The sequence below is a fragment of the Penicillium macrosclerotiorum genome (assembly GCF_028827735.1).
Source record: "Penicillium macrosclerotiorum strain IBT 26536 chromosome Unknown utg000012l_segment0_segment0, whole genome shotgun sequence".
In the NCBI taxonomy this organism is placed as follows: Eukaryota; Fungi; Ascomycota; class Eurotiomycetes; order Eurotiales; family Aspergillaceae; genus Penicillium; species Penicillium macrosclerotiorum.
The window spans coordinates 178,257-191,014 of NW_026643091.1; the positions used below are offsets into that span (position 1 = coordinate 178,257).

Genomic DNA, 12,758 nt, shown 5'->3' on the forward strand with positions numbered 1-12,758 from the left:
GAATTCCAGGAGGGTCCAGTACGATCTGAGACTCCATTTTCGTCTGGCCTGCATGAGCCCCTAGCCCTCTTCCCCCTAAATGTCTGTCTCCCCCCCCCCCCCCCCCTCCATTTTCCCAGGTGCTCCTATACGTTCACAACCTGTCATCGAACACGACCTAGGCCTCTTAGGTTTTTTTTTTTTTTGCCAGTCCAAATCCCAGCATCACGCGAACAGATCTGTCCTCGCATGCCTGTCTCGTTTCAGAATCAGCCCAGCTCCATCCAGGCCCATCGGTCAACGCCGGGCTGCGGTGCAACAATCCTGAAGCAAAACGCACGGAATATATTCTCTTCTAGGAGGTTCTCGCGCTGCACGTCAGATGTGGCTCTTGCCCTCTCCTTGCTTGATTCACCCCCAAACAAGTGTTAATTCCAAGCGAGGAAACTCCCAGAAGAAGACGCAAGACGAAATAGAAGAAGAAAAAGGGCCAGAAAGTATCAAGATTGCCCACCAAGCATCTTTCCTCACCCCGCTTGCACCCGCCCCTCCAAAAAGAAAAATAAAATAAAATTAAGCTCAGAACAGAGTATCCGACTCATCGGTGCCACCGTCCACATCCACACACTCACACACACACACTCTCTCTCTCTCTCTCTCTTTTTCTCTCTCTCATCTCGTCTTTCTCTTCTGCCAGTGGCACACGTGGCTTTTGCAAAATACAGACGCAAGAGAGGACACACCCGTCACACACAAGTGCAGTGCGTCGGCGATGTTCGGGTTTCACGTCCCCCTTCATTCCTTCCTTCCCCCCCCCGGCCCTGCTCGGGGCCCGCACGGGGCCTACTCGAGGGACATGGGGATCTGATCTGATCTGTATGTTTTGGTTCCTTGAAAAGTGCTCTAAGTCGGGAATGCAGGCGGGATTTCCTGCGTAACGTCGTGCCTTGATTTTGGAGGAGGCGGTTGAAGATGAAGTTGAAAAGGGGAGGGAGAAGACAAGGAAAACTTGACGCTGGTGGATCTGTCTAGATGGTTTGAATCTGGAAGTATATATCCCGGATCCGACGACGACATATTGGGTTGCTTGGTATTATAGGGTTTCAACATTGAGTTGATTGACCGGGTGACAGGGCTTGGACTTGCCTGTCTTGGTCTTTTGGGGAAGCATTTAGCTCAGTTGTAGTTATTCTAATACCTTCTTCTTTAGAGTTCTTGTTTCTGCTTGCGTTACTGGATCAAAAGGGCTGAGTATGTATTCGAGAAGAAGGCTGTGAGACGAAGGGTCAGTGGTGCTCGACAGGTCGATGCCGCCATATGATTAGCAATCTTTGACTAATGGCCAAAAAAGCTGGGAGGACCGCGGATGCTAGTCGGGGACGGAGTGGGGATATGATTTGTTCCTGATGGCGAATTTAACTGTTGTTACACGGTGCTTTGATTCTGGTACGGTGGTTGAGGGAGTGATTTGGTCCTTGTTGGGCCGTGACTTGGGGGAAAAGAGGGGGGGGACCACTTATCGGTTCAATTGTTAAATCCGATGGAAGAAAAAGGATATCTAGAGAGAGAGCGATAGGAAAGGGCATTCGATTGAGGCGTACATGGCGTTGCAATGTTTTGTTGTTGGGGGTGGTGTCTGTGAAGTCTAGAAATCTCGATATACTACAACTGCCGTAGCTAGATCTTCGCGGATCGTCGTAGAACTTCGCAGCGGGAACCAACTCTAGCAAAACTGGGGTTCTCTTTGCATGCTCGAATCACCTACTTCTAGTGTTACTATGTGCGGCCGTGTCAAAATAAAATATGCCGTCCAACATGCTGAAATTACCACACCCTGACCCTGACCCAAAGATTCCCTACAAATGACCAATTCTCGGTTCGGGGTAGACCCCGACGTTAGAAAGATCTATTATCCAATACCAAAAATCCCGAGGCCTGGGAAACCTCCATCCAAAGCAAAAGAGAAAATAGATGTTACCTGGACCCAGAAAGTAGGACACGACCGTCATCTGACGAGCCAATCCCAAATCCAAGAATCCAAGAATCCAACCCAAGAAGAAGCAAGCACCAGGAACCCCCCTGTCCAAGTGTCATGAAGGAAAGCTCAGAAAACTGCAAGATGTTGACGTGGAGTGCGATCCAATATTCAAACACCAATCTCCAATGCGGATCTAGATGATCGACACAGCCAATTCACTAGCCCTGGTTCATTTTCGTTTTCTAGCTGCTCCAGTCTACGGGCAAAAGGCCGACTATTCCTTGGACATTTGACCACAGCAGTCTATCTGTGAGAAGTCTATCTGCACGTTGCTCTTTTCCCCGCCACCAGAGTATCTAGCCAGCTAGCCTCAACACTCAATCTTGAGACACAGGAAACGAGACATCCCCTTTCCCACCCTCCTAATTATACTTTTTACGCAATTCTCAATCCCACGTCCCACTTCGATTTGCATCTTCCTATCACAAACATGGACGTGCTCTTCCACCCCTGCAGAGTTGTCCCAATCACCCAACCAGGTGTCCGGGATCTCCTCGCAAGATCCATATCGACCGCACGTCCCTGCAGAGACACAATCCCGATCACCACCACTATAGAAGTTTAAGCACGCTGCAATAGACACAAATGCAATCACTTCCTTCCCCCAATCCTGATCGGGGTGTACACCGGAATTATGCCCCCGTTCTCGAACGGGTAGATGTGTATGGCTAACCGACCTAGTGCGTACTCACCACGAAGCGCAAGCCACACCGGCTGTGCGCACAAACCATGGCTCTCGGATCTCGGCCAAGCCTAGAAAACGATAGACCAGACGCCAGATGCCAGGTGCCATTCGCGGCGCAGCGTCAAGATCCCACCACCCAGGGACCTGGAGACGACTGAGAATACGGTGTAAAGACGGGAGACCAATAAACGCGGGACAGGACTCTGGATGCTGTGGGGAGTAATTCCAGATGCGAGATGAAATCCACAGACCCAGAGAGTGACCCAGAAGCACTAGCAAAGCTATGTACATAGTCCGTACACAAAGCCGTGCCACACGACCCATGGGCACGTCATAATCGGTCACGATGCCCGGTGAAAAAAAAGACAGGGCAGCACGGGCCAGGCGGACATCGTCTCGATGGAGATGGCAGAGGGATCTCGGAGATAGTGGTGCAGGCTGGTCATTGGTGCGATCTACGGGGCAATTGCTTTTCCCGTAGTGGGGATGGAGTCTCTCTGCGGTCCAGTTCAGGATAATTGTGGATAAGGAGGGGGAGGAGGAAAGGAATATAGAACAAATTGTACGCCGTACTCCCCACTGCGTGTATCTTTCGGGGAAACTTAGCTTCTTCCGAGAAGAGATCCTGATCCTGATCCTGATGGTGGGAAGGGGGGGGCAGAGTGGAGAGCTGCGGAGTATGACTCCATCGTTGGGTTGAGTGGATTGGGAAGGAGGTTGGGAATGTAACTTGTTCTGCGGAGAAAGAGAAAAGGCAATAATGAACTCTTGGTATTTCCATATTCGATAATGAAGATTCAGATCTATTCCCTCGTCTGATGGAAAGGGAAACTAGAAGCCACGAAGGAATGACAGTGGCTTGCTGAGCCACCCGAATCGGTTTCCTTGCGCTGGATCCTCAATCCTGTGTGTTTTATTGTTTTTTGTGAGACTGCTACTGGAGTTTTGCTTCTTGGAGATGCAGAAAATAATGTCTGATTCCTCCATTTCTCCGAACTTCCGAGCCCGTGGCCCCTGGCTGCAAATCCACGCAATTCACCAAGGACCAAGTCCACAAGTCCCCGGCGATCGGACGGCTAACAGTCCCCAACAAAAAAAACAAAAACAAAACAAAAAACCGCCGACAGGCTCGATAAAAGGAGAGACTCAAGACACGACTCCGGTGGGTTGGGACTCAAAATCGGAAAGTGACAGGTCCAATCTTCATCGCGACCTGTCCCCCGGTACCGTCGATCCTGGGGCCTGGCGGTGGCACGGCAAAGTTCGGGCGCTTATGCATCTCTCTCGGTTCCAGGATCTCGGGCTCAGTGGTGCTGTCGATCCGTCCACCGCCAGTCGCCGCGCGCAATTCCAATCCTTGGTCTCGCGGGGTCCTCGTGAAGTCGAAGCGGACAAATATCCAGGAATGTGATGGGTGTGGTACCGGTGCCCGGACAAATTGGGTCTCCATTTGACAGCGCGGTAGGCTTACTAGTCCGTCGTTACTGCAGCGTCGATCCCCGTCGCGTCTGGAATGGTGGCTGTCTGGACTTCGTACTCGGGCGTCCTGCACGTCTCTCGCCTGCAGGCGCACGAATGGGCAAGGTTCCCGACGTTGCCGGACGTGGCCGGACCTGCGCGGCCATTGTCCCGAGTCATGGAGCGTGTCATAACCCTATCCCGAGTCCTGCCAACCAACGCATCACAGACAACCATAACCCTAACAGGCCACCAAAGCGCCGACCTCTCCCCCGGCCTCTCCTCTCTATCTCTTTTTCTCAGCGCTACAAAGGCTCTTTCCTTTCTGGGTATCCTCTCCATGCTCTCCCTATCCATCTTCTCACCTTTCGCTTGTCTCTTGTCCCTTGTCCCTTGTCCCGGCGCTCGTGCTCGTGCTCCCATCTCGGGGACCATCGGCCTTCATACTGCATTCACCCCCCTTTCCCCTTTCGTCTCCTCTTGCCCTCCCCTCTTCCCATATGTAATCCATTAGTCCGGGTGGTTGGCTCATATTGTTCGGGGTTGATCGACACCCCCCGATAGCATATCGTGTCACGGTGTAACTGTCTGCGCGCTGCAGTTCGCCCTCTCATCGTCTCTCCATCGCGACATTCCTTCTTCGGGTTGTTACACCTCGGGGCCCGTTCCCCCCACTCCCTCCCCGGGAACAAGAGCACACTCAAGGCCAGGGCCCGTTGCTGCGCCAGGGTCTGGGCTCGATCTCAAGGCAACTGAGATCGCGCCCATCCTCCGGGGCACGGGCTCCCGGTTTGGTGCCCGGGTGCAAAAGTGACTTAGGATGGGTCGATCCATCCTTCTATTTCCCCCCCCCCCCCTCCCCCCTCTCTATCTCCCGTACTGGGCAATTATTCTGAAAGAAGCTTACGAAGATCGCCCACCTTGGTCTCTGCCCATCGATGGGCAATCAGACGGGATCCACGTCGCGGCCGTCTCTCCAAGCCACCAATTTGACCGTACTCATATTCTAGTGGCTAGTGCCTGGGTGCAGATAGAACGAGACCGCATTCCTTGAGATCTGCATGATAAAATGATGTCAGGGCCCAGGATCATCGCGCCGATTCCAAGTTTCCAGAGGTCTAGCAGAGTCTATACAGCAGTAGTAACTGTAGTGGTCGTAGTATTGTAGTATGATAGTATTGTATTGACAATAGGTATATCCGATGATTCGGTGAATTGTGGGCGCGTATACTCTATCGTCCAGGCTATCTTTTGATCGCTTTATCGTCCGGGTACATCATCCCCCACCCATCGCACACAGGTCGATCAGTTCGATCCGCTCTCCGCGATGCTCCGTTTATTCCGTTATTCCGTGCACACAGTACTCCGGATCATCTCTTCCGGCCTATCGAGCTACAGATGCTGATCCCCAGACCTCCATCAAGGAAATTCTGGTCGATCCTCGAGTCATGCTTTAATCGTAGCCAGAGCCTCCTTGAATCGACGAGGATCCCCGTGGACGTGTGAGGGCCTCTGGCCTAAAGCTTATCTTGCAGCAATAGTGTCTTTAGCGGCTGACACCCGCGACGGGGCGATTGGACAGGGCCCCTCGTGAAATGGGAGGGCGGCTTTCGGTTCGGTTCGTGTCGAACCCGGGCGAACGCTCAGGCACCAGAGATAGAGAGGGAGACAGACAAAGCAGGCGTCGATCCGGAGCGGAATGGACGGTGGCGTTGAGGTTCGCTCCCTCCCCCATACCTTTGTTTTTTTTTTCTTCATGATACAGAATGTCCAGGATGTAAAGGACAAAGATGTACCGGATGTACTTTAGTCTTCGGTACTCCGTACACTCTGCACGAGTCCACCGACGGTGAACTATACTCTCCATACGTCCGTGCTCGACATTTCTGCAAATCTTCGACGGAATATACTTCGACCCCTCCCCGTGAAAGACTTCCAGTCTAACTCCGCCGGATCGATGGCATCGAGGGTGTTTCCAGGCCCCATGCCAAGCTTGGAGATTGGAGACTATTCGTCCCGGCCGGCTTCACATGTATACATTGTACCCTATACATTCGCCCCTTGTACTCTTGGCTCTTGGACGTGAAAGGATCGACCTCCGGATTGACCCCACTCGAGTCGAGTCCCGCGAACACGAACCCGCGCCCCCGCCTCTAGACGGGATCAACCGAGCCGTTCGATCATTCACCTTTGAATGCGCCATTCAGCAATCGTCGCGTCCTCTTCCCATTCCCCGCTCGACACCCGTGCTCTGGGTGGCACGAGCGCCGAGAGGAAGGAGGAGGGGAACACCCATGAACTATCCTATGAACCTATGAACCTATGAGCCCACGAACCCACGAAACACTTCACGCCCTAGAACAGCAGTTACTATGCTCTCTCTCTCTCTCTCTCTCTCTCTCTGTGGCCTTCCCCATGCCGCTTCGGTATATTGTATCTCTTTTTCTTTTTTCCCGCCCCCGAAATCTGAAGCTCGCCCACCGTCCACTCCTCTATCGTACGTGAAGAATACAGGCTAGGTTGTCTCAGACGCGTCTGCGCGGGAAACGGCCTCGCCTATCAGACCCGGAAATGGAAATCGGCGAGGCCGAGACTTAACCCCCGAAAGAGGGGCGAGTGAAAATACGCCACGAACTGTGAACTCTCTGTGTAAGTCAATTTCAATAGTGCACTAGGTAGTGGGCAGTAGGTTCAGAAAGAGGCGTTACTAGGGAATAAGAAAAGGGAGGTGTGAGAAGTGTATGCATTCGCGGGTTCTTCTCTAGGCGTGTGGCACTTGTCCCACACTCGTGTTGATCATCCTGAACGGGAGAGACCCCAAGAGCCTAGAACGAGCTTTCGCTTCCCCCTCCTCCACCTTTTCCCTGGACCCTGAACTCTGAGACCCTCGATGGTCGACGGAACTTTCTGCGGGCGGAGGTGGGTGGCGCGCGTCAGATTGAACACCTTTTCCAATCGCTTCTTGAAACTATGGCTGGTGACGAGGCGTCGTATTCGGAAGCTTGTTCTTAAGGCATAAACGAGTTGGGGGCGGAAGGGAAGGAGGAATAAGCGGTTACAATACTTGGATACTAGGGGAATTTGGGAGGAGATAAGGACGAGGATGAGATGCAGCTCTGAGTGGATATCAAGTTGGAGTAGAAGACAAGGAGTTGGATATGAGGGTGCAGGGATAGCAGGATAGTAGCAAGCAAAGTATACTACGTATGCCTAAATATATATTAACATATATATACTAGACGTGTAGATGCCTTTGTAATCAAATAAAGATAAGCTTAGAATTAAATAGAGATACGTTAGAAATAAATAGAGACACGTGTATAGAAATATACAGTGATGTATGGAAATACGATATTTTGTTCTTAACAACATATACATTGTTTACCAACATCGTGAGGTTTGCATGCGTGTCAGTTGGGCCATCGATGAGGCCCGCCCAAGAGGTCCGAGAATCACGCTTGACAATTTGTCCTGACGGTTTTGACCGGCCGACATGGCACATACAGTGACGTTTCTACGGGGGTTGGAATGCCAGGGCCCTGCACGACAACGGGAGGAGAGGAGGGGCCGGTAGCAGGACTAGTTCCAAGAAAGGTATGTCGGAGAGGCCACGTTTTCTGTCATGTCGGACAATGGGGCGTCAGATATGCGAGGGACCCAGGATCTGGGATGGAGAGCAAACCACCTCCCCCCCCCCCCTTCTTCCCCCCTAAAAAAAAGAAGACAGCGAGTCGCTGTGAAGTCGAAGCGACCTATCATCCTTCCTCTTTCGGCCCCCTTCGACGTGTTCAGTTCGATGCGGGCGATCGCCCCCTCCCCACCAATGAATGGCACTGAGGACATCGCACGAGATCCCTGCCGTACGAGGGTTGGCTATTTCTTTTTATGCGAGTGCAGGTGCAGGTGCAAGTGCAGAGAAAGGGGGCTGGGGAAAGGATAAGGATATCTACATCTCGCAGGGTAAATGCGGAATGCATGGTCGCTACGCACATGGCCGGGCTGGGGTCTGAAACGAATTCCATACTGGGGAGATGGTTTCAAGGAGAGTCAGGCTAACGTTGGAGTAATATAGAGTAACACCACTCGAAACGAAACGAAACATAATAAAAATAAAAGCAGTCGGGCCCTCGGAAGGAGAGTGGATATATTTGGTTTGTACGACTTGTCCGTTGCATCGGGTGGCAGGGAGGAGAAGGGGGAGGAGGTAGGTTCGCGGACGATGCTTCCTCTGGCTATCATGAACTGCCCAGCCAAATCCATCGCGTGAGCATTCGGAAAAGCCCCATTCGTCGCGACCGCACCGGCCATGCTGGATGTCAGGGGGTAGTCCCTGGCTCCCGTTTGGGGTGGGATGATGGATCCGGACCAGGGCCAGGACCAGGATCGCTGCCCAAAAAAAGCAAATAAACAAAAACAAGCCGGGGGTTCAAGGGGCTCCAGACCAATTGACCGGGGGGAGGGGGGAGGATCCTCAAAACGCTGAAATTAGCAATGGAGGCCCTTTCGTGGCCACATGGACAACAGGGGAATCCCAGTTCCACGACGGGCACGAGCCAATCGCGAGAGGAGAGCAGCAAGGGGGCCGTGGGGAAGCGCCGGGGTTAAGCCTGGACTCCGGAGTCGAGGGCAGTTCGATCGTCCCCGGGTCGGGCCAGGAAGCCCGACGAAGCACCCTAATGCCCTATCGCCGTCGCATTGAATATCCATAATAGGTCGTCGCTGATTTGGACGTGTACCTGCCGCAGGACCGATCAATCTATTGGGTTGCCAGTGATGGCCGGGAATCGAGCAAGGATTGGAAGGAAGCGACATCAAAACGCTTGATCCGCGATGGGAATCCCGGTCATAACGGTCGACCCTGTCATTAGAACTTGTTGGGCAAGATGTTGGGGAGAAAGGCGACCCTTCCTGCACTCATCTCCCCTCGACAGGGCTGTACTCCACTTAGAAGGGCAATGTCGTTTGGATACTTATGAAGACCGGCTTGACATAGAGTTATAGTAAGGCCCTGGAATCCGAGAAACGCTGCGCTAGTTTCCGAGATTCATCCAGAGATATTCGAATATGTGAACATATAAATACGTGGATACGTGATTATGTGGATGTTTGGATGTTTGGATCGGGGGAAGAGTCTGAAGTGTATTGGGAACGTGGCTTTTGGAGAACCCCACGTGGCCGTGCGGGCGCATTCCACGAGTCTGGGGATTTGCTCGGAGATCTAGCATTCCAAGAATGCCAGCCAGGATTCAGGGATTTATTTCCCAGGACACAGTCTGCGCCAGGTGGGTTGCGGCTATACTTGAAGTTCCGTTGCAGGATCCATGGACTGGAAACTATGGCACTCCTTCCCATTACCACGGGTCACGTTCCACTGGGACCAACCGTTTGCCGAGTTGGGTATCATGTTGACGGGCGAATCCCTCCCGTTGTCGTCGACTTCATCGTCTGCAGGCCGGGCGAGAGGAGATGTCGGCCCTCCAATGCCCGGAGAGCTGGAGAGAGAGAGGTTGTGTGTGTGAGATAGAGAGGAGCAGAGAGAACCGTGTAAATGTGAAATGCCCACATTCAAGCCCGGTCAATTGCACAGCATCACCGCACCACCACATCTGGCCTCCACAAACTATCCGGAATACGGACGAGGAAACACCCTCATGACCGTGCGGACCCGAGACATTGGGATCCCATCCACCATGGCGGGCCTGGAAAAGATGGCGTCGGGGTCGCCGATCCTATCGCAGCAGGGCCACACACCTTAGGGTTTGGTGGCCTCGCCGACCTGGCTCGTCTGACAGTCCCAGGACCGTGGTGACGGCTGAGGGTGGAGCCCCCAGCCTGCTGGGCTACCCTAATCATCCTTTCCACGCCGTGGCCACTGTCGACTTCGACTAGGACCAGGATGAGCAGCGTTAGCGAGTGCGGGACGCAGATTGGATCCTGAGGCCCGGCTCCATCACGCGTGGTCCGCAAGGGATGGGGACTGTTCCTCCCGACAACCCCGTTCTTGGTGCTTACTGGCTCCCGCTCCCCTCCGCCAGGGTGTTTCAGAGTGAGCCCGTTTGGTGAGACAGGGCCGCGGTGTGCACCGTGATTAGCTGCCGGGGACCATCTGTGCTGGTCCTGAGGACGGGAGCTCCCCACGACCAGAGACAGGGAAGAGGAAACTGCCACTAGCCAACAGCCAACAGCCAACAGGAAAATTGGACACAGGGAGAGACGGAAGGGCCGTTTCGATGACGCTGCTGACGAGGAGCAGGAGAAGCCTAACGGTCCAACCTGTGTGGGAAAATGGACGACGTTTTACACGTTACCTCGTGGCCGGAGGTTGCATCTCGCCATCTGGACAAGAAAAGCACTGCCACACTCCAGGTTCGTTTCCACTCTGCAACGATCGGCTGCACTTGGCCTTACGAGTCTGCCCGAAGCCAATCCGGCAGCATCGTTGGCGGATGCACATCTGACGGGAATAGCAGTGGGACCGGGTTATCGTCCTGCAGCCGCCGTAGGGCAGAGAGCGAGAACCATGAGAACCATCGTCCCCGAATCAGAGCGGAACCCGTCGGTCATGAATCAATACGAGGTCTGCGCTAGATGGGAAATGACCTCATGTACTCTGTACGCCGTCGTGCAGCATTGGCTCGCATGGGGTTAGACATTGGCGCCGGGATCGCCGAAGGATCCTACGATCGGATTTTTATTCTTTTCCGTTTTTGGTAATTTTCTTTCCTTACGGAGTATCCGCAGTCTATGGAGTATACTATACGTAGCGGTGAAAGAAGGCCCTGCTGCGCCTCACGCCAGTCGCCAGACCCGCTCCCTGTCGACGGTGTAGCCAATAGTCATCAGTTTGAGACATTCTCTACCTTGTTGATTGGGCCCACTCTGCGGCCGAATGTGGCTCGGGCAGGGTTTCGTGGCGCTAGTTTCCAAGCTGGCGCGCTCTCCTCACCGACTGGACCGTCCACAAAAGCCCCCCCAAAGTCCCAAGAGCCACACCCCGTCGTAGAGCCCGGTCGTATTAGTGACGGCCACTCCGAAGCAGCCCTTAAGCCCCCTCCAAGCCTCTTTCCCCCGTCCCCCCCCCCCCATTCAAATCCCAACCAAACTGGACCACACTAACGCGGTGAGGCCGAACTAGTTTCCAAAGGGGAAATTCGAGCTCATCCGTCATCCCTACACCCGCTTCTTACACGCTAGGGCTGCGGGCATGGCGTTGGGTTCGACCTGGACCATATCAGTCCGAAATTGAACATGCCTTCCTCGTTCAGGATTGGCTCTGTCCAGCTTTTCCGATGCGGGTCTGGGGGTTTGATGATTTGGAAGGCTTCCCACCCTCCCTTCCAGCGTCAGAATAGAAGCCAAGTTTCCAAAAGAGGACGTTATGCGGCAAAGTCCGAGGAATTTGACTTCGCCCGGAGCGTAGGGACCGTACCGGGGGATCCTCAGCCCTATCCTCATGATGACCATCTTCATTGAAAACATGCTGATTTTGGGCCGTTCTGCTGCTTCTGGATATTCTTCATTTGCCATATTTGGGAGGATCTTTGGAAGTGTGTTCCTTCCCCCTTCCCTCCTCCCCCTTTTTTTCCCCTCTCCCTTCTATGCTTATCGGATCTGTCTGACCCTCTTGACCCACTGCGCATAGAGGGCTTGTTTCCAGACTCCTATCGAACCCCCTCGAAAGCCTGTCATCTCGGCACGGGGGAGCTGCCAATGCAAGGCCCATGTGAATCTGGCAGCAGGCCCTTCCTGGGCAATGATGTACAACGGGGACCAAGTGGGATACCGTGCGGGAGTATACGCTCCCGCACCTTCCGTACCTCCCGTACCTCCGATACTCTGTGAAGCGCGTTGACCTACGGAATACATGAGGAACTAGTCATAGTAAGGGAGGACAGCGTCATCCCACGCCGACCGGGGTCTGCGCGTTCAGGAGAGGCCGGAGAAAGCCACGAGAATGAGCAGCAGTAGCGGCAGCACCAACGGGATGAACCGGCCCCCATTTCAAACTGTACGGACCCAAACCATGCGGCTCTTTGGAGCCCTTCTGAAAGGGGAGGGAAACTTGGTGTACTGTCACATAGATACTCCGTATAGGCGTAATTACCGAACTACAGCGGATAGAATCCAACTCCTCATCCCGCCCCCCAAGACTTTGGCCACGTAGAAGAAAAAGAAGAAGAGCATACCCCCTCCAACAAAAGAAAGAAAAACATACCTGGCTCTTTTCCAATTGATTTGAGAATGATCGGCGCCAGACCCGTCCCACCGCGGTTTAGCGTCGCCCCAGACAAACCACGACTGACCCACGACTAACCAGGACGAGTCGTGGTCGCACATCCGCCAATGCCCTAAGACCCGCCCGCGTTCGCTCGGAAGCCCGTTGGGGCCGTCGATTGGTTCAAGCGGTTCGAGGCCTCAATTTCCGTGGGCTTGGGCAGTCTTCTGCTCTGGACCAATCCTGGGACCCAGCCGGGGTTTGACATGCGCTGCTCGTCTGGCGGTGGTTCTTGTGGGGAACGAAGGTGGCCGATGCTGCTGGGGATCGGCGACCCTCCTTCTGACTGCTCTTTGGTTCTGGCTGGACCCCACAGGCCTGTC

At 53.8% G+C, this 12,758-nt stretch overlaps 3 protein-coding genes across 3 annotated transcripts; 1 reads left to right on the forward strand and 2 right to left on the reverse strand.

Moving 5' to 3' along the window:
* Positions 1-2,705: 2,705 nt before the first annotated feature.
* Positions 2,706-2,993, reverse strand: N7462_011451 (uncharacterized protein; the record flags this gene model as incomplete). Its single annotated transcript, XM_057083165.1, has 1 exon — positions 2,706-2,993. The coding sequence occupies one exon, from the start codon at positions 2,991-2,993 to the stop codon at positions 2,706-2,708; it is 288 nt and encodes a 95-aa protein (XP_056927904.1).
* An 883-nt stretch (positions 2,994-3,876) lies between these two features.
* Positions 3,877-4,152, reverse strand: N7462_011452 (uncharacterized protein; the record flags this gene model as incomplete). Its single annotated transcript, XM_057083166.1, has 1 exon — positions 3,877-4,152. One exon carries the CDS (start codon positions 4,150-4,152, stop codon positions 3,877-3,879), a length of 276 nt encoding a protein of 91 aa, XP_056927905.1.
* Positions 4,153-4,215: 63 nt separating this feature from the next.
* On the forward strand, positions 4,216-4,974 carry N7462_011453 (uncharacterized protein; the record flags this gene model as incomplete). The annotated part of the gene is made up of 2 exons (XM_057083167.1): positions 4,216-4,662; positions 4,762-4,974. 2 exons carry the CDS (start codon positions 4,216-4,218, stop codon positions 4,972-4,974), a joined length of 660 nt encoding a protein of 219 aa, XP_056927906.1.
* Positions 4,975-12,758: the final 7,784 nt, after the last annotated feature.